The sequence below is a fragment of the Mustela nivalis genome (genome assembly GCF_964662115.1).
Source record: "Mustela nivalis genome assembly, chromosome: 1".
In the NCBI taxonomy this organism is placed as follows: Eukaryota; Metazoa; Chordata; class Mammalia; order Carnivora; family Mustelidae; genus Mustela; species Mustela nivalis.
Genome location: NC_139020.1, coordinates 6,647,713 through 6,669,858, shown reverse-complemented (window position 1 = coordinate 6,669,858; position 22,146 = coordinate 6,647,713). Strand labels below are relative to the sequence as shown.

Genomic DNA, 22,146 nt, shown 5'->3' with positions numbered 1-22,146 from the left:
GGGAGTTGTCTTTTTTTTTTTTTTTTCACTTAAAACACTTTCATTTCTCAGAGAGGAAAGATTTAACCCCAATAGCCACCAAGGTGCTTCAGTTTTTTATTTTCATAACAGGCTATGTAAATTCTGGTTGACCAAAATGATCTCATGTTCAAGACAGAAAATGCCAGAGAAGGCCCCATGTCCCTCTGCCAATACCCACAGTGAGCCCATGGGATTCTCATGTGTCATAATGGGGAGCCGGACTCTCAGGCTCTCTTGCTTTACAAAATGGTGCCCATCCACTTGACATCCCAAGAGATGGCAAAGACAGCGATGAGTGGCTGCAGAGGAGAGGGGTTGAGGAGAGGTCTGCCCCAGATAGAGAAGCAGGGGCAAAGTCTTTGTCTCCCTCCTGACTCTTCCCTGAGTGAGGCTCTCAGTCTGTGTCTCATTTTTTGCAGCCCAATGAACTGACATTGGTAAAGACTCAAGGTCTGTTATGAGTAGGACAAGCTATTACTAACTGACCTCACTATCACCGTTCGGAAAATTCACTAGCTTGCACGTCTCCAGCACTGTGCCACCCACACCTTGGAAGATGGCCAAGCTTAATTAGGAAGCAACTTGTATGCCAGTCTGATTCAGAGAACGCTGAGGCAGAAAGGAGCAAATCCGATTGTCGCTGTGGATTTCACTGTCCTGACATGATACATGAAGCCTTATAGAAATTGTAGGAAAATACACATTAAGTCAAATCTCCAGAGTCAAAGTAGAAAGGCATGGAGAGAGAAGAGTCCAAGAAAACCATGTTCAAGTATCAAATATTGGGTGTTGCACAGGAAATGAGGGAAGGTAGCATCAAAGGATCTTCAGCCGATAGTCCATTCTGTAAGGAGCTGCTGGGCACAGCTCAACACAGACGACACCCAGGGCCCGGAACCATCCCCATCCTAACCTTGAGAACGTTTTTATTTTTAATGTCACCCCAGTGCGTATTTCCTGAGAGCCACTGATGGGCTTGGAAGGCAAGTCTCTTCATCGTGCTGACAGTTTTTAACAAGCAGTTTTATTTGGAGACATCTGACAAAGGTAACCTGAAGGCGAGGGCAGGTACACTGACCGGCTGTAATAGATTCAAATGAGAGGCAAGTAAATGGTTTCTAAATGTGTACTATCCGTAAGAAGTCAAAATGGTCAGGGTTCAGATGTCATGCCTCTGAGACAAGCGAAAGCAGGGTGAGCTCGTCTGTCCCATGGAGGAAGCTGTGCTCTGCGGCTGAAGGAAGCGGCCTGAGGCAGGGGAGAGGAGCCGGGCCTGGTGTCCAAGGCCTGTGGCAGGTGGACATGAGCAAGTTATGAAAACGTTTGGAAACTCAATGGTTTTCATTGGGGAAAAAAGGGTAGAATCATAATGCCATTTCATAGATTTAGTGAAGAAATTAGAAGATGTACTGTGTATTAAAATCTATGAATAAATCACGGTGCGATGTGGAGATATTGATGAATGCTGCTGTCTTGGACACTTTCCTTCCTGCCCAGGAGGACTGGGCCACACCCTGATGCCTGCCACGGCTGGGCCTTGAACATCCCTCGGTTCTGGACTTATCACTCGATCCCACAGGAGCTTCCTGACCTTTGATGGACCATGAGCTTCTCTCTCTCTTTTTTTGTTTAAAGATTTTATTTATTTATTGGACAGACAGAGATCACAAGTAGGCAGAGGGGCAGGCCGAGGGGGAGGGGAAGCAGGCTCCCCGCTAAGCAGGGAGCCCAATGTGGGGCTCGATCCCAGGACCCTGAGACCATAACCTGAGCCGAAGGCAGAGGCTTTAACCCACTGAGCCACCCAGGCGCCCCCATGAGCTTCTCGTTAAGTGTCTTCATAGCAGCTAACACAATGCATGATGCAAACACTAGTTAAATGTTAATGTAAGGCAGGTTTTCTCAGTTTTGACACTACTGACATGCGGGGCCAGACCATTCTTTTAGAGGTGGAAGAAGGGGGATCCTCTCTGGTATACTGTAGGATGCTGAGCAGCGTCTCTGGCCTGCAGCCGTGAGTTCCCAGGAACACCCTCCGGTCGTGGCAATCAGTGCAGACACTGCCAAATGTCTCCTGAGGTGCAATCACTGTGGTCGGCAACTACCAGTTTCATGAATTAAGATCCACTGGACTCGGGCAAGGAGGCAAGAGCCCCTCCCTTTTGGCCTGGTGTTTACGCGCGCTCAGTGCGTGGCCCCAACATGTAGACTGCTACTTAGAGGGGCCCAGGCTCTAACTCAGGAGGATTCACAGTGTGGGTTGTCCACACCTCATTTGGGGTATGTCCCCAAACCCTGGGTTCATCCCCACTTCCCTCTTTCTCACTGCGTAGTCCGAGCCATCAGCAAAGCACATCAGTTCTACCTTCAAAATACATCCAGAATGCCATCACCTCTCCCCCACGTGCCGACCCTACCACGCTCACCCAGGCCCCAGCATCCCTTACCCTAATTCCTGCAGAGGCCTCCTCACAGGTTTCAGCTTCAACACAGGAGTCAGGGAGACCCTGCTAAATCCAAATAACATCAAACCCCAGCCTCGCCTGCAGCCCCCCGACTCACTCAGAGTGAAGCCCACCGTCACTTGACCTCAGTGCCTGTTTGTGCCTTTGGTCACTAAATGTCAGTCACAGTTGTCCCCTAATGCTTCAGGCTGACCTCAGGGCCTTTGCATTTAATACTACTTTTTTCCTGGAATAGTCTGCTTTTTAACCAGGGGGCATTCTCCCTTACTACCTTTGGCACTTTCCTCAAATGTCGTTTTCTTAGAGGTAATGCTCTCAGGCTATCCTACCGACAGCAGCGACCCCCTTTCTGGCTTTATTTTTCTCCTTCACATTTACCATGATCTAATTGGCTCTGTGTTTTAATTAATTATCTGAATCGGCGGCCATCTTCCCCACCAGAAAGTGAATAGAGCAGGGCAAACTTTTTGAGTTTTATGACTCTATGTCAAGTACATACAACAGGGACTGTACACAGTAGGCACTCAATAAATACTTGTTGGATGGATGAATGGCTACATGCGTAACCAATAGGTCTGAGGCCAAGATGGACCAATCAGGTGACTTCCTTTCTTGTCATCGTTACTAAACCCCAGGTGGCACGCTTATTAAATACTATGTTAAAAGCCCTGGCTACCTGGTGCTAGGCTGGAATTACCCATCCAGCGAAACTTCTTCCCAAACCACACAGAGGGGCGAGACCCAGTCTTCCCCGGCACAGGGTCAGCCAGGCAAAACCCCGCTACGGTGTGAGGTGGGGGAGGCGCTCCTCGGCCAGGGAGCAGACCGTCCTCCGCGCACTGTTTTCTCCCAGACCCTTCACTCTCCGGGCCACTCAGTTTTCATCTCTCTGGATCCTGCAACAGAGCAGTGGTTCTCAGTCCCGTGAGCATGGGAATCCCCAGAGGGCTCATTAAAACACAGAGTGCTGGGCTCCCTCCCAGAGTCTTGTCTGGTTCAGCAGGTGTGGGTTAGCCCCAAGGATCCGCCCGTCTAACAGCTCCCAGCTGGTGCTGAAACTTTGGATCCTGGGGCTTGACTTGGAGAGTCCCCAAGCCGGGGAACCCGCCCCTAACTGCCTCAGGTGAGAAGTTAAGACCCCAGGTGGTCTGGGAACGGGGCTGGGGCAAGATCCACAGCATGGCACGCAGATTCTCTATGTTCCAGCTGTGATGAAATTCCAGGTGGGCCTGCATGGGATTTTCATTGCCTGTGGAAGGATGCAGGAGATACCCCATGCATCATGCCTGAGATCCAGCTGACTCTGAGTCAGAGACACTCAGATCCCCTAAAACAGCTGTTCTGCATACAGTGCTACTTGCCTGCTCATGAAAGGCAATTCTGTTGTGGACACGTGTGTGTGTGTGTGTGTGTGTGTGTGTGTGTGTGTGTGAGAAAGAGAGAGAGAGAGAGATTTCTTAGCCTGTCTTTCCTATCTACAGTGGCTTCAGCTTAGCAACGTCACAGCAAATGAAGGCCATCAGCAGGGGACTCACTTAGAGGCCAGGTGAGCAGTGAGCCCCCTTCCCCCACTCGCAGGGCCCTCTGACTATGCACAGACGCTTCTCTGCTGTGTGAACACGTGGGGGCTTTTAACACGTAAGGCTGGAGTGAAGGAAGGGGGAAGGTGGGGTGTTCTTGGACTACTGAGGCTGGGAAATGATGTCCTGTGTCTACACAGCATCCAATGAGATTAGTGTCTGCAAGAACCGTGTGCTCTAGTACAGCAGCAGCCAAGCCAAACCCGCAATTACTTCCCTGTTGGCTCACAAAGCAGTGGTTCCTTTCTCTCTTGTTTTCCTTTTATTATTTTTTATAGAGCGCTATTATAACGGCAACAGATCACATTTCACCACTTGTATTTCATTTCAGGAGCTTGTGAACACATAAGGGCTGAGGTTTTGCAGAATTCCATCGTTTGGGGAGGAATGAAGTTCCTCCCTCCTCCCAAAGCACTTGGTCTTTTCCTCCTACGGGTAATGGATGGATAGGGACAGACAGGACCATTCCCAAGGGTGGTACTCTATGCAGAAGGAGCTGGGTCAGGTTCAAGACTTGGGTCTTGACAAGACCCAAGCTACAGAGTGCTCCTGTCCTGGGGGATCTTTGCAGTGAGGAAGAGCAACGAGGGGCTGCAAAGGGAACAGCTCACGTATTGCAGCCAAAGCCCAGTTTTTTACTTGGGTGAATTCTCCTTGAACTGGACTCTAAGAAGTGTATGTGTCGCATAAAAGTCCACCACATGGAAGCTCTCAGCAAGGACAGTTAGAAGAGGATGCTGAGCTGGGGGCCAGGAGGTAGCCCTTTCTTCTTGCTTCTGTCTCTAACTCCCTGGTACACCTGGCCCGAGGCTTCCAGGTCAGGAGAGCTGGTGGGAAGGTGGCAGCTGTCTCTGCAAAATGCTGGGAGATGGAGTGTTACACCCTTGTCCCTGGGGCTCATGCTTTCCCCCACAGTGTCTCCGCCATAAAGCCTGCAGGATAGGACCTCTGTCTCCATGACTCTGCCTCTGCCCCTGACAATTCAGGTAGGGCTGGTGCAGTCAGGTGCCCAGTCAAGGTCACCAGAATGAAAGCAGAGTGAATGCAAGTCCAGGGCCTCTTGTCTGGAGCTGGAACTGATGTGTGTAAGTATCACGCAGTGAGTCAGCAAACCCTGCAGGTCTGAGCCACAGCCATCTTCTATCTGCTAGTCGGGCCTCTAGAGGGAACAAGCCTTAGCTACACTGATGGATTTTGAGTATTCCCTTCCCTCATACCCTTCAGGCAGCCTGCCTTGCCCTGAAGAGCAGACTCAGCCTGGCCACCCACCTCTTGGTATTCTCCTAGATCCCAGTGAACCACAGATCGGATGTACCACCCCCTCTACAACTTCCCATCCAGCCAGGCTGAGTCCCTTAGTGACAAGGAAATGATCAACCCAGGGGAAACTTGGTTTGGAGGTCTGAAAGGAATGGCTCTACCAACCACTGACCTGCACAATGTCTGGGAGCACCAGGTATGGCCAAGTTTCCTGTGTCCACCTGGCCAGGGCATCACACCCAGTGACTAATCCAACACTAACCAAGGCATTGCTGTGAGGATATTGCACAGAGGCTGTTAATGTCTATCACCCACTGACATTAAATAAATGCAATCATCCTTAGTAAGGTGGGTGGGCCTCATCCAATCCGTTGAAGGTCTAAAGAGCAAACACTGAGTTCTGCCTAAGGAAGAGATAGACTGTAGCCTCCATTTCTGCCTCAGTTTTCAGCCTACCAGCCTGTCTTGTAGATCTCAGATGTGACAGTCCATAAAACTGAAAGAGCCAATTCCTTAAAACAAGCATCTAGACTATCCATTGCTTCCCTGGAACTCAATGCACCAGGCCAGGCCCACACAACTCCAGCAGACACATGGAGCTCTGGCAAGGCTGGGCAGTATATTTGTCTCTACTATTGAGAGGATCCATGGATGTCACCTCCTGTATCGTGGGGACGGGTAACGATGACACTGGTGACCAGCTGACCTCTGGATCAGAACTAAACTCTACAAAGCCTCGGGGTTCCTGGAGCCCCTCCCTGCCCATTTCACACCAGATCTGCCATTTTCCTTCAAGGAAACATATGGCTCTTGATCAAAGGTAGATAGAATCAGCCATGCTCTCTTCATGGACGGCACCTGCCAAACATACCACTTCGGATCGGGGAGGAAGACCAAGATTACAAGGCTGACTTCCCTCAGTGTCCACCACCAGAACAATCATGGTTTTCTTCAAAATCTGGGACTTTCTTTAAAACTCCTGTGATGGGAACATTTGGAACAATCCTAGGATTTGGGGAGGGCCTAAGAGAGAAAGGCAGCAAAGTTTCCATTGTCGCCTCACAAGAAAACTCATCGGTTCCTCTAAAAATGATCACATTTCCCAGGTGAGAGAGACCCACCTCTGCACCTGAGAGGAACCACCAATGGGCCTGTCCCCATCAGCCAGGCTGAGGAATGTGGGAGAAGCTTCCTGGGAGCCCCATCCTTCTTGGGGACCCAGCCCGTGGGCCAGGCTCAATGTTCCCATCCCGAGGGGAAGCACAAGCCCACCTCAAAGGAAATGGTGTCCACGTCTCCTGCAAGACAGGAGTCTTCTCCTATTTACATGTCCTGTTAGATTCAGGAAGAGCCACATGGAAACAGAAGGTTTTGTTTCCTCATCTCCTTGCTCCGTCTCCCTCTGAGGCTGGTAGGTGCAGGTTAGCAGTTCCTAGAGCTGGCGGGAGGCCGGCCTCTGGAAACAAGGGCCGGGGTCCAGCTCACTCTGCTCATGGCCCAGTGGAAATCACCTCAGCGCCCTTTGTCCAAAGTGTTCTCTCCTGCTCTCTCCCACACGCAAGGTCCCCCTAACACACACACACACACACACACACACACACACACTGATGTATTCCCTGCAACTAGCTCACAGCGCGATGACCAGTTAACAAGCCGTGGAAACGTTCTATGGGATGCACAGATTTACCTGTGAAATATGGACACGAAACCATCAACTGGCCAGGACTCGGCTACTCTGGACCCTTGGACAGCTTTTATACCGAGGTCCTTCCACCTTCTCAGGACTCTGGGAAGTACTGCCTTGCTCGCCTGCCTCGGCTTGAATCCCATTTAAAAGGACGGGCGTCGTAGCAAGATTCAACACCAGAGGTACCGCTGCCGTTTTCCAGAGCGGCCAGATGCACCGAGGGCACAGGTTTCACTTCTTGGGGCCGGGGAAGGCCCTGACATCTGCCGCCTCCCTGTTTGGCACGTCAGCCTCACCTCAACATCCCCACTAAGGGACTGTGACTTGTCACCTTCGTCAACTGCAAGTTGACGCAATGGTTTTCGGAGCTTATAAAACATGACAGTTACAGAAAGCACATTTAGCGTTAGATATGTATGTAGCAAAAGGAGCCTATTCGAGTTGAAACAGAGTGGAAAATACACTGGGGGGTGGAGTCAAATACCCCTGGTTGGAACCCAGTGGCTTTAAGCTGTGATCTCCAGTTAGCCAGAAAATTCCTGAGCCTCAGTTTCCTCTTCCATTGAATGGAGAGGAGCATTCTTCCCAGGGCTGCTTGCAAGACTGACAGTTCACTAGATATAAAAGGGCTTTGTGCCTAATTCGGCATTAGCAAATGGGAGTGCTTCTTATGACTCCCACATCAGACTGTGCAACATCTAAAAAACATTATCCTGAGGCGCCCGGGTGGCTCAGTCGATTATGCATCCAACTCTTGATTTTGGCTCAGGTCATGATCTAGGGTCCTGGGATTGAGCTCCACCTTGGGCTCTGCCCTCAGCGGGAAGTTAACTTGAGATTCTCTCTTTCCCTTTTCCCCTCCCCACCCCCTGCTCAGGATTCCTTTCTCTGTCTCTCTAAAATGAATAAATACATCTTAAAAAAAAAAAAAAAAAAAAAGGCTTCTTTTTTTTTTTTTTTTTTTTTGGTCCTGAGATTTTATATTCTTTCTGAATAATATATCTGGAGTATTATATCGTAATTGAAATCAACTTTACTTTTCAAACCTACAGCTGATGAAATGCTTTCGAGTGTCAAGGACTATTCCACATTTGATACACTCCGGGTGACAGCGGCGGTATCTTGACAAACGCAGGAAAGTTAATACTTACGCATGCCATCAGAGCAGGGTTTTAAGCATAAAAAAAGACGAGAAGAAACAGCGTGGTGTGTTAAATGAAGGGGCCCGAGGAGGGAGGGGACGGCAGCCACATGAAGTCGAGCCATTAGCCAAGTCATATGGTTTGGACTTGGGCTGCACTGCCTGGCCACTAGCGGACACTCTCCCCCCATAAAAATATAAGACAGCATTATTTTCCAGGCAATAAAAACCTCAGAGATGAATTCTGCCATATGTGGTCACCCCCCCCCCCCCAGAGCCTTCGTGCCTGGGAAACAGAATTGAACACCGCATCTTCAAAGAGAGTTCTCCGTAAATATACTACCGGTTTTACAACCTCTACCCACAACGCAAACCACTGGAGAACACATTTTCTCAGCATCGCCCCATGTTAGTGTTCCATGGCCTCGCTTTCTGAGACTGTCTTTGGAGGAGCGTAGCTAATTTCCATTTGGCCTTCTCAAGGGATAGGGAAAACAAGTCCGGGAGAACAGGAGCCAGGGGCCTCCTTACCTTGAGCCGTTCACCTGGTTAGGGTTACATTCCATCTTGATGGTGACCCTGGCTGGGGGTTGAGACAGCCAGTCTTGCTGAGGGACACGTGGGCTCATCTTGGATGTCTGTCCATAGTCGCCGGAGGAGGATGCGGTCATGTCCGTCTTAGCCAGGTGTGGCGTCCCGTAGGCACACTCAAACAAAGACTGGTCCTCGCTCACAACCGATAATGCTTCCTGAATGCCCAAAGAAACACACATTCAGGACACGCTGAAGGACAGTCATGGTTCAAAGAGATGCTGACTTTAGAGTCATTTCTAACCGGGGGCCTCAGTTTAGGGAACTTTCATGGTATCCAGGTCTACGTCTGAGAAGAAAAAAAGTAGCTGGTTTTCTTCTCTCTAACTGTTGGAACCGGCCAGCCCAGGAAAACTTTCCTGCGGGTCTCAGAGCATCCCCAGTTTGACTGCAGCAGCGTAGATAATACCCACTTTAATCTCAACTCAAGGAAGTTGGATTTCAAAGGTCTTAGAAGACATCCAATTGCATGTGTCATTATTTGACAAATGCAATCTATAATTCAAGCAGACAGTCTACAGAATGGTCATGGAGATTAAAAAAAGAAATGGGACGGGTAACACCTAAGCATCTGGCAAAATTGCCACATGCCCAGGCGATTTTAAAGAAGACGCACTTAGAAAAGAGTAAGGGGACGTGGAGCCCCGGAGGACAAACGTACAAAGATAAGAATTTTTCCACTTCGAAGTTATTAGCTGAAACAGAGTTTCAAGCAGTGCTTCCATGATGGCAAACATCTGGATAGTAAATGAACCAGAAAAAAAAGAAAAAAAAAAAAGAAAAGAAAGCTGTGAATGATCCAGATGCCTCCAAATACCAGGATGTTTAAAATATCTGGATCCCTGACTAGCTCTTCTTCTCCTTTATTTTCTGTTCATATCTTTGGTCCTTCGCATGATGGGGTGAAAAAAAATCAGGGATTCCTCCTTGTTGGGTCATGAATTCTTCTGGGGCTTGAAGTCCCACAAGTGACTAGCTCATGGCTACACGTACATATTCTATGGCCAAATCAGCAAAGGCAAATCAGATTCGGAAATCTCAGTGACTTGAATGATCGTCCAGTGTAGCCGAAGGACTATAAGATGACCCAATTTTGGTCTCTATCACAGGGAAAAAAAAATCCGTCTGAAAGCTCAGTTTTATTTTAGCCCTCTAGCATCCTTAGTACAGCTACGAACTGGCAAGAAACAAGAGCTACTCAGGTCATACTTTAAAAAACTAAAATGGAAATTTTGATGCCGAGAGGACTATGGAGAACTTCATCCCAAATGAGGAAATGTGAGATCCAGAAAGGTCCAGAACTCACCTTGAAGGGAGCTGTGAAACGAGGGACCCGTCGAACTGGTGTTTTATCATCCACCCCTCAGCCTATGAGATGTCCTTCTTACATTTCTTGGTTTGGGGCATCATTACATTAACACTCCCTCCTTCTTCAAGTTGATATTTTAATAAGTAAGGATGCTCCCCTTTAGTCACAGAGATTTACAAAGTGGCTTTTCTAAGATACAGACCTCCCTCCTTACCCAGAAGTAGCAGGGTCCTTAGGAAACACATGCCACTTCACAGACCACCTGTCTGAACCCAGCGTGTCCTCTGCTACTCGGTCCCCCACCCAGCCAAGGACTAACTTCACAAGTGCGTGAACTTCATTGTCAGATGCACGGCTCTAGGAATCCGCGAGTAGGAAGAACCACAAGGCACAAACCCGGCTCCGGCCCCCAGAGTGGGGGCCAGGTGCCTGTGGGTACGTAACACCCCACCACCCCCAACTTCTTAAAAATCCCTCCAATCACAGTGTGGAACACTTGAGACGCTGGCTGTTGAAACAGTAACACAAAACATGCAGAAGGACAGGTTGTGCCAGCCAGCCAGCCAGAACCAGACACAAGGAACGAAAAAAAAAAATTTTTTTTTTAAAAGGTAACTTTGAATACAGGGCAAAACCAACACAGCAACCACAGACAACAGCCATATGAGGCAGCAGCCCGAGGCTCAGTGTGTAGCAATGGGCACCGGAGGCTTCAGGGCAACGGGAAGACGTGGCTCTCCGCCTGGTCACAAGGGGAGGGAAGGAATCTGAGGCATCTCAACTTCCAGACATGGGTGTAGAAGGGAAATCAGTATCATTGCAGGGACTTACTGTAGGTGAGTGTCTTTAATAAAGACATAAACCAAAGCTTCTTACAGAATGCTTGCAGAACACAATCTCCCTTCCCATAGCGGTGAGGCACAGAAAGGTTTCGCACGCTCAGAACAGCAGACAAGGTTGACAGCCACCCCCACGCACGCTCCCGCCTGGTCCCGCAGACTCCCAGCCCGGCTCCAAGGGGAATAACACACTACATCATGCTAGCATCGGCTTGCCCGTGAAGAGAAATATGAATAAATGTGCGATTTATCTCAGAACTTGTCAGAAATAGGTGAGGTGTAACGGTTAGCCTCAGTTTTAAATTACAAGTGAAAAAGAAAAAGATTTTCCCAACAGGAAGAGTCTCAATGTCAGAATATTAGCAGACTTCCTAGGTAAAGCTGGGTCCTCTTGCAAACCTTTCCAATGACCAGATTAATGGAGCATGAGGCTGAAAAAGTGGACCGAAGTTGTAGAACTCAGACAAGGCTCCAGTGTGAGTTTGGACGGGGGGAGGAACCCATTCTCACATCTGGCAAAACATTATTTCAGCACATGGTTTTCTAAAGAAAGAAATCAAAGTTAATTGAGATCGATTTGGGGGTGGGGAACGTGCAAAGCTAAAGATAAGGGAGATACACATCTTTTCTTCACAGCTTAAAATTCTCCTCAAAGTTCACATTGCATAAAAAAATGAGAAAGTTGATGTGATCCAGAATGTCCAAGGTTGCTTTTGTTCACTAGAGGAGAAAAAGATCACAAAGTGAGGGATTTTCAGGATAAACAAGAAGAGTGAAATAAAACCCACATTCTAGAAAGATGAAGCAATTATTAAAAAAAAAAAAAAAAAAAAAAAAAAAAAAGCACGTTCCAGAGTGATTATAACCAATCAAGAATGCTGAACGCCTAGAATTAAGGTACAGGTCAGGAAAAGGGAACATTCAAAATCAGTCTCTCTCTCTCTCTCTCTCTCTCTCACACACACACGCACACACACACACGCCCATGTGGCACATTTTAACAATTCGGGGAGCAAAAAGAGGCCTGAGGGTCATTTTCCGAGACCTGCTTCAACAGGATAATCACTAGAACTAACTGCTGCTCGTCAGCAGGACACAAGCAGCAAACGCCATAGATGGGCAGCATCTGTTTTTTCATCCGTTAGACTCAGTCACATTATGAGGCACGGGCTTCATCATCCCTTTGGTTCTATATGAATGACAAAGGCTATTGCATAGGATTCTCCCTCCTCGGCAGCTCTGGGACTTCAAAGAGGGAGAGGATCTCGCCCAGTAGGATTAAAACCAGAACGGAGCTCTGAACACAGGCTGGTAACCAGGAACACATGAATCCCTCAACTCCAGCTCGGCAAGGGGACGGAAGCAGAAGCCATCCCTGCTTCCCTGCCTGCCGCCTGCCTTCCCTCCTGGTCCGTGGCCACCTCACCTACCTACGCGCCTACCTGCCAGGGTGTCGGCAGATGCCTTAGTTAACATGTATAGATTATGATCTCAGAACCTTCAGCCAGGTGCACGACTGGGGAGCTGGCTTTGGATACTTTATAGCAAATAACTCAAAAAAAAAAAAAAAGTCAAAACCTGGCAGAAACGTGGCATCATAATTTAATATGCTTGCCTCTATGTTACTATAAAAAGACCTGAACTTTAGATTGGTGTGTGCTAGTGTGTGTGTGTTGGGGGGGCGGGGTGTTTTCTCTGTAACTCCTGGAAAGTTGGGATAGTCTGATGTGGCAAGTGGCAGCCTACCAAGGTCATTTTTTATGAACTTGAGACACACATAAATTCTAAGCAAATTGCCCCCAAACTATAGGTGCTACTATGTTAGTGCTAGTGTGTTTATTATTTCATATGAATACTGAAAACACCAGTAACATACAAGGACCATTCCTTTGGATCTTGGTCATAGGACAACTGTCAACGGATAGTTCCAGAAAGTGGAGGAGTTCTCAACTAGATGATATTTCATAGTGTTAGACTAGAATTTAATTTATTTTCAAGGAACTAGATGTGGGTACAGCAAAGGATCCAAACACGGAAATTTAAAAAGACAGTAATAAAAAGTCAAATGCACTTTGTAAGTGCACTGATATTTTCGGCAAAAGATGTCAGGGATCCTGAAGCAGATAAATTCCTTCCTGAAGCAGATGGATATTTGTGAAAGCCTCCTATATTTCAAGTAAAAGAATTAGGAAATAGGGTCTGGGCTCCTATTTGCTTCTAATTCATGGTCCCCCATGGTTAAAAGTACTATATTGCAAATCCAGAAAACCTAATGTGCTTAGATTTCCCTGAAATCCTGGCTTGGCGTGGAAGCGAGTTTCAGAACAATCAGCTCTCTTTCCCAGCTGAAGTCAGCTGAAGGCCACAGAGGGACATGGTCCTTCCATGGTTTTCAAAAATTCAGAAGACAGCCAGAACTCAGTGTCCACGGAACTGGATTCCCAAACCCATTTCCAGCTTCAAGTGTCATGGTGCCTCCAATCGTTAGGAAAAACAAGCGGAAAAACTAAATGGAACAAGCCCGCTGAGTAAGATGAGGGTCATGCTTTAGAAAACATTCTTAAAGAAGTCCTCGTTGCCACAACACAGCGTCCACTTCAGCAAGTCCGTGTCATCTGAAATCAGGAGCCTGCCACTTCCCCTGGGCTGAGAAGCCCATTACGGCCCCACACAAAACTTCCTTAAACTTGTCCCATGCAGAGCCAAGGGGAATAACCCCACCCCCTGCCATGAGTAAGAGATCTTTCACCCACTTTCTCTGGACTCACAAACAGCTGGTCCATCACAGAATACTCAGGTTGCCCTGTTAATGAAGCACTTTGCATGCGTATCTTTTGAAAGCCTATGTCACTGACTTGATGATACGCCATTTTTCACAGTTTCCCAGCTCTGAAATCTGGATGCATCTTAGAGTCGATGGTTTGCCATTGTTTATGGGCTTCCTTGTGGGTGCCAGATGAAATCATGGTTCATTTTATAACCAGTGGCATCTTAAATCTAAAAATACGGTCATTTGGTTCTGACAACAGTCCGATAGAGTCAGTTGTCACTGCTGGAAAGCGGGACTGAGAAGAAGAGTGATGTCAAACGTGCAGACCAGATAGAAGCTGGGTCTGGGGCTCTGCATGGCATCCCTCCCTAAGGCTTCACCCTCACCCCTGCCTGGACCTTCTGAGAAGGAAAGAGATCTTCCTGACTTGGTCTTTTCAGGGCCATGGAAGAGCAGAGCTGTTATCATAGAGAAGAGATGGAACCATCTAGAAAGAAAGGCTGTAGAAGGAAGAAGTGGGAAAAGGTGATATATAATAAATATAATAATATAAAAATATACATTTATATAAATATATATTTAAAATATATATATAAATATAAAATAAATATAATAAATGCCCTGAATCCCAGGATTTAGGATGGAATTGAGGTACCAGCAGAAGATGGAAATGAACCCTGTAAGGCCAACAGACTCACCCATGAACTTAAAAGCTATGCAGATATTAGGCCCCGGATACGTTTCAGTATTTCTTACATAGGCAACAAGGCTGTTCTTTTCTTTGGTCAATCAGATTATTCAGACTCAAACTGAGGGTCACGTATGGGGATGTGTTCATCATGGGTGGACACCTGACTTCTCTCCACGAAAAATACATGAGAAAAATACGGCAAATGGGAACACCACTTATATATATGCTAGAGCCCGTGCCACTGGTGGCCGTAAATAGATGCCTGCAGACCTAATAATATTGGGAAACAATTTATTAGGTTGTCTGAAGCTCAGTGGTTTATAGACTGTCTTCGAGCCAGACCCCATGCAATGGATGCTTCTGGAAAGTCACCTCCAACTCACATTTGGGAGAGAAAAAAGCAACACAAACAGAACAGAACATGCACCTAGGGAAGACCCCCTTCACCCCCCCCCCATTCATCCAAAAACCACATATCAACTGCTCAGGAGTTTTATTCTAAACGTGTGTGTTTTTGCATTCAGATACAGCCAACATCTCATGTAATAAGGAACTTCATCTGGCCAGTGTGTCTTTTCATTACAACACACACACAAAAGAAAAGAAAAAGAAAAAACAAAACAAAACAAAAACAAAGGTTAAGTCACACAGGACTTGTCAACTGGGCGTGAATCACTGTTGCCCTTTCTTGGTATTCTTTTCTTTTTAACTCTTCAATGCGGGAAACATTAAAATCATAGATTGAATGCAGCATCTAGCTTTGTGTCACATTTTTCTCATTTAACACGTTGCTATTTCAGTCCTTCAAAAAATATAAAAAAATCTTGGAGTAGCCTCAAAGGAAAAAATGCACGTAGGCAAATGAAGTCCATTTAAAGAGCGTATTTCTCCAATATGGTAGTGTTGCGGTCTCAGACAAGATGATAACACACAACACTAGCTCTGTGCTAGGAGAACGGGACACGGGACTGGAGCAGAGATCAGGAGACACATCCAGATGTGCAGATACACCCTGACCCACACAGACAGATGCCCACCTCTCTGTCTACAATACATCTATCCATCTACCTATCATCATCTTTACCCATAGAGCCCTTGAGAGGACCTTCACACATTCCCCATCTTCTGGCACACTCACTGGGACACATGTTGCCTATAATCATGCAGAGAACTTAAATTCCCTCCTTTCCATCTTTCCTCATGTTTTCCTTTCTCATCCTAGAAGGTCCTTTCCCTCAATTCAGTATATCCCTTTGGAAAACAGAGATGCAGACAGACCCCCTGATGACTTCCTGTCCAGTTTCTCTGGTCTGAACTGACTGGGTGTCTCCTTGGCTCTGGGCAGGCCGAGGTGGCCCCTAGAATTCTCTCTGTTCACCTACTTCTCCCCCAACTCCTGGATTTATTAAAATAGAAACACTTTGAAGGCAGGATCCTTTGTGCCTATGTTACTAGCATCAAAAGAGCTTCTCAACGCCACACGTTTGGGGATGTTCCTAGTAACCCTTAAAGTCAAGAAATCCTATTACAGCTCCGACATACAGCATTAAGTGGGGTCTAAAAATGTCTATCCCATCACAACAAAAGATCCATTCTTAGGAGATCATTGGGTTTTGCAGCCAGTGACCAGGAACCGATGGGCTATGTCCGTGGAATACGTCCATAGTCACGCTCATGGAGCATATGACCAGAACAGGGTCTTATCTTAAATCTGGGTAGGCCTAAACTGGGGACTCTACGTAGTGAGGAACATACAAATAAAATAAGGCTTCCTGGAAAATAAGAATTCTAAACCAAAGAGGAAGCATTCATTGGGGAGCAAGTCATCCTGGAAATACTGTGGACGCCTAGGGCCTTACAGAAACATTTCCAAGAAAGAGTAGTTCTGTCTCACACAACGAAATGAGATTTTAATGCACCTTGAGCAATTAGAAAGCCAGCAAACATAATTTTAAAACGACTTCTGTTTACTGGCTTGGTGAGGCACAGATGCCCTCTCTAGCCTTTGGAAGGAGAATGAAGGAAACTCTTTCTCCCAGCAATGAAAGGGTGCACAGCTTCTGATGTGCAAGAGGAGTGTGTGTCCCAGAGACCAACCATGTAGCCTGGGGCTGGCACGAAGCACACCGCGCTCTTGACTTGAACACTGGCTACAAGGGTGCATCCTATGTGAAGCATTCTTATCACGCACACAGCAAGAGATAAATCACGAGGGAGGAAGGAAACTTGTTGAGGTGATGCATGTGTTTGCGGCCTGGATTGTGGTGGTGGCTTCATGGGTGAATACTCACCTCCGAATCATTCAGTTGTATGCATTAAATACGTACCACTTTTTGTGCTCAATCAGACCTCAATAAAATGGTTTTAAAAAAAAAACTAACTAAAAAAACAACACATAAGTGATGTTCATAGCTTCTTTGTTCTCCTGCAAAGAAATGTATTTCTTCTCCCCCCACAGGCTTGTTTCCTTCTTTAGAGATGAACAAAAAGTGTGAAAACATGTGTGGAAGCATCCTGTTTGTAAGGCAAACAATGCAACTACTGCCCCCCATAGACCCTCGGGAGCCCTTGGCCTCATGTGTGGCTGGCTGGCGGTCCACGTGTGGTTTTGTTTTCCAAATCACCGCCATCAGAGAACACTCAGAGATCATTGTTCAAAAGCCCCCATCTTGTTTTTATCCAGTTTTTATTTTTATTTATTTATTTATTTTTAAAGATTTTATTTATTTATTTGACAGAGAGAGATCACAAGTAGGCAGAGAGGCAGGCAGAGAGAGAGAGAGGAGGAAGCAGACTCCCTGCTGAGCAGAGAGCCCAATGCGGGACTCGATCCCAGGTCCCTGAGATCATGACCTGAGCCGAAGGCAGCGGCTTAACCACTGAGCCACTCAGGCGCCCTATCCAGTTTTTATTTTTAAGAAATTCATTTGAGATGAGCACATTTTCTTTTCACTTTTTAAATATATTTTTTAAAGATTATTTACTTGAGAGAGAGAGAGAGAGAGAGAGGAGGGGCAGGGGGAGAGAAGGAGAGAAGCAGACTCTCCACTGAGCGTGAAGCCCGATGTGAGGCTCTATCCTAAGACCCATGAGATTATGACCTGTGCTGAAATCAAAAGTCGGATGCTTAACCAACTGAGCCACCCAGGTGCCCCTCTTTTCACTTTTTATAACCAAATATAGGATGAGCATAGAGATGACTACAAAGTAGGAAACAAGAAGGTAGAGCATAGGGGTATTGGATCTGGGGTCAGAAGACCCGAGTTTGAAGCCGGATTCTGCCCTTGCTCTCTGTGCCACCTCAGGAGCTTTGGGGACCTCTTTCTGTTCCAGGTCCCAAAAGGAGCTTGCTGGGAGCTTGTTGGGAGATGCAGATTCTGGTCCCAGCCCTGTAAGGTCCTCCCATGTGCACTGGAGATACTGCATACTTGCTTATTCAAGTGCAAAGAGAGCTGCTTTACCCTTGAGGGAGTCTCAATTTCTTCAACAACAAAGACAGTGTTGATAACAGCTGCCCAGCTCCCACCCAGGGATGTTAAAAGGATCGAATAAGCCAGCATATGAAAAGGTTTTTTAAACCTTAATGTTGTATTTCAGTTATTATCACATTATGATAGAAGTTGATGCACCGGACCTAAATTCTCCACGTGGTTCAAGTAGTGGTTTGAACTACCCATTTCTCATCATGCTGTTCGAGGAAGCCAGATGCCAGGAAAGTATAACTCTCTTACGTGCAGTCACTTATCTTTGTACGTACTACATTTAAAAGCCAAGTACCTTTATTTCACATGGGCCAGAGAATAAACGAGCACCTCTGCTTTTATTGTAGTTCCTGATCAGTGCTTGTAGGGCATAGGTTGCAATTCTACATGAGTTTGTTCGATATCAATTAAATGTAAGTTTCATGTGAGAAAGGATGTGGATCCTCTGGGCAAAACTGTAACTTCAACTACTGGTACATCCCTTGACATGCTGTTGGTGTTCTCTAAATGACTAAATGGATGGATGGATTGATGGATGGGTGGATGGATGACAGATGGTGGACAGATGAATGGATGGTTGATGGATGATGCATGGACAGCTGGATGGATAGATGGATGGATCATGGATGAATCATGGATGGATGGATGGATGGACAGCTACATGGATGGATGGATGGATGGATGATGGATGGATGGATGGATGGACAGGTGGATGGATGGAGATACCATGTTCTTAGAACATAATTCCTCTCTTTTCCCTAGACTAGCCCATGGCACACAGTTGATATCCCTTTAGCTCCCAAAAATGTCTTCTCTTCCAACAGGTGGGATCCCTGATGCTCTCTATTTTAACTTTCCCTAAAACCTCAAAGGTCTTTAATAAACATATACAAGGCCATGTTTCTACAGCAGCTTGGCTGAGAAACTCATGGGACCACGCTATCCTCATTTTTGAAGTTTATTCACCAGGTTGGAATGCAGGCGATTCAGGCTTCAAGAGGCGCAGGGGATCCTCAGAACAGCACCCCAGGCCCACAGTCTTTCACATTTTTCGTTTGTTGGAACAGTCCATTTCTGAACACAAAGGGCGGGACGGCATCTCAATCATCTGATCTTCAGAAGGAGCTCCATGAAAAACAGGCAGCTCTAGGCTTGGCCTTTTCAAAACACACATGTGTCTGCTAAAAATACAGTGCCCTGGACATCTGGAATTGGTCTCATCCATGAATCTCTGACACATGGATTCATTGTTTTCGATAAAATTCCAAGAATTTTATTCATGAGAAAGTTCTGGCACAATGGGAAACCCTGGCAAGAGCAAGCTAGGAGCAGCAGATGTCCCGGCCTCCGCCCACACCATTGCTGGCTCCGCTCTTTTCATCAGGCTTCTCTCTCGTGCTTTCAAACTCCCAATCCAACTCCCTGTGAAAGGGAGCAGCACAGCAGCTTTTACTTTAAAAACAAAATGGAGGCAGTTCCTCCCAGATGGGTGTGTGAGGGCAGATTCGACATGCCCGGGTCAGGAGGGGCGCGTGAGGGTGTAAAAATGCCAGCAAGAGCACGGGGTCGCTGGTTCCAGATGCAGCTGCTCCCTCGCACCGCTCAGGCCTCGGCTGCGACTCCTTATCTCCAGAATCTGCTCTCCTGAGCTTTCCTAAGGTCCCTTCTTGCACCAAAATAAAATCCATTTTACTTATTGAGTGACATACTCTTCCTGCCAGGTCCAAACTGCAAGCCCCCGTTCTCTGTCTCTGAGCAGAGGTGGAGACGTGGCTGTGGGGGAGCCATGGGCAGGGCCAGGAGTCTACCCCCTGTGCTGCGGGTGCCCAAAAGGTTTTACAAGTTCATCTTTGAGGTTAACTCCAGGCTCTGTCCATGCTGTCCCGCATTGTGATTTCCCGTGTTCTATGGATATTCTCTTCCTTGTTCACCATGAGAAGGTAGGCAAGACCCCAAGAGCTCATTTCTTGCCTCCGGGTGTGGTTAGGACCTAATCTCCAGCGCGGCATGGCACAAAAAGCCCAGCAGTGATAGTAAAGTGCGGTTCCACTGACCAAAGTCTGCAGAAGCCGGGCGATCAGGTGAGGGAGGAAACACAAGTATGAGCACACGTGGGCGCCCCCAACACTCACGAGGTCCAAAGACCTCCTTGCTTTCCCTTCCATCCCCAACCCCGAATAATCATTGGCACCGACTGCCTACCAAATAAAGCAGAGTCGGACACAGACACTTTCTCTCTCTTAGACACCGACTCCCGCTGTGGACGGAGCCGAGCGCTCACCCACCGTGAGGGTTCCTTCCCTGCCAGACTCCTGCTTCGGCCCTGTGAGTGATGACGCCGTCCTCCCTGGGGCCGAGAGGTGAAGCCTGTGCTTTGCAGAAGATTTTCCAGAACATAAATCTGTCCATGTTGCTGCCCAGGAAGGAGACCAAGTAGCCAGGGTATCGTAACCTTTGTCCGTGCTCTGGGCTGAGCTCATTCTTCTCCCGTGGTGTAGCATCAAGCACCAGGGAGTACGCTGTCACGGGGACACTTTTCATGCACCAACAAGCTAGTTGCCAACAAGACTTGACTTTTACGACTCTGAGAGTGTTGATCTCAAGACCTAATACACTTGCATTTTTCACTGTAAACCCATCCAACAATTTCAACCGATGCATACATATATCATAACTAACAGTGCTCTCTTAGAACCTTGCTTGAGCACCTCTGTGAATTGGTCTACTTAGGAAGTCAAAGTCACTCTTTAAAACATTACAGACCAGCAGGCGGCCTAAAAGTTTTAATGAGGTCTACCAAAGGATCTAAACCTTGGCTTTTGGATTGCCTCCTCATTTGGGCCCTATTTACTTACTGCACTGAGCACTCATGGAGAAACATGGAGAAAGCAGAACCACACATGGCCATGTGTACCCATCTTTCCATGTGAGAGAAGACGTTTCCAGAGGTACAGGCCCACGCTGCACAAAGATACCTGCTCGGTGGGTGAGGGGTGGGCTCTGCCTGCTAAGCCCTGTGGCCCGTGCAGAGCTGGCTCCTGTCGGAGGGGTGGGGTTTGCTGTTACTCACCCACGTGTTTTGTAGAACGAGCCTATGCATCTGTCACACGTGGCTCTTTCTACTTAAAGAGGGCGACTTACATAGAAGAAAAGACAATCTGCCTTCCCTGTCTGCTAACCCAATAGACTTGAACTGGTCACGACTGTAAGCACAGGCACTTTAAGTTAATTTAAACATTAAAATGACAAATGCAGCTCCATGTAGCTGTGAGTTACAAAGCCACGTCTGCCCCTGTTGAGTCTTAAGCCACGAGCTCCAGACGTAAAAGCAAGCAGACTGGCACCCCTCTCAAGTCCCGGTCAAGACAGGCTCCCACGGGCCCTGACATCCAAGGCTGGCTTGTTCCTAATGCAGCTGACGCTGATGCCCACAATCACAATCACAATCACAATCCCAATCCCAACGCACTCCCACCGAACTCAGCCTTGCGCGGGGGTCTCACTAACTAAACTCTCACTGGATTTTCACTCCTGTTCATGCCTTCAATGTTGCTTCCAAGCAAAAGAGTATATGTGTGTCCATGTGCCTCTTGGCAGGTGGGGGTGACCAAACACAAGCATCCCTACTTAAGTATGTGACAACTGTTTAAGGAATTCTCCTCCAAGCCTGCAGTCAGCACAGATGCTGCCCTACAGGTAATGAATGAGGTCTCTGTAGGGACATCAAATCTCTACGTCCAGCTTTCCCTTCATTACCCATTCAAGTGCAGGCAATAGAGAAACCTTAAAATTCAAATTAAAGGGGTGCTTGGGTGGCTTATCTGGTCAAGCATCTGCCTTCGGCTCTGGTCGTGATCCTGAGGGTCCTGGGTTCAAGCCCTGCATCAGGCTGTCTGCTCCCCAGGAAGTCTGCTTCTCTCTCTACCTCTGTGCCTCTTCCCTGCTTATGCTCTCTTGCTCTCTCTCTCAAATAAATAACATCTTTAAAATAAAATAAAATCCAAAATAAATAATAACGTATTTGTAGAGTGAGTAAGAACCACGCTATTCAAAGTCCAGTGCTGGGACCAACACATCAACATCCCCTGGGACCCTGTTGTACATACAGAATCCAAGCCCCGTCCCCGAGCTACAGAGCCCAGATCCCAACAGACAAGATTACTAAGGTGAACTGCGCTCACAAGAAGTTCTGGGAACTGGGTTAAAATGTAGTAAGGGACCTGAAACGTTGGAACAGGCAGAGCAGAATGAGGAGAGAGAGAAGGAGGGACAGACAGACCGCTGTTCTTAATAGAGTGGTCAGCGAGGTT

The 22,146-nt window shown here is 47.3% G+C and overlaps 1 protein-coding gene across 8 annotated transcripts in view; it reads right to left on the bottom strand.

The window, feature by feature from the left end:
• The window catches only part of ERG (ETS transcription factor ERG), a 240,564-nt gene that overhangs the window by 46,489 nt on the left and 171,929 nt on the right, over nucleotides 1-22,146 (bottom strand). For 7 of the 8 annotated variants that reach the window (XM_082728121.1, XM_082728119.1, XM_082728123.1 and 4 more), the window contains one exon: nucleotides 8,686-8,903. The exons of the other annotated variant lie outside the window; for it this stretch is intronic. In XM_082728121.1, coding sequence (XP_082584247.1) covers nucleotides 8,686-8,903 — 218 coding nt within the window. The remainder of the gene's footprint in view (nucleotides 1-8,685; nucleotides 8,904-22,146) is intronic. 8 annotated transcript variants of the gene reach the window in all.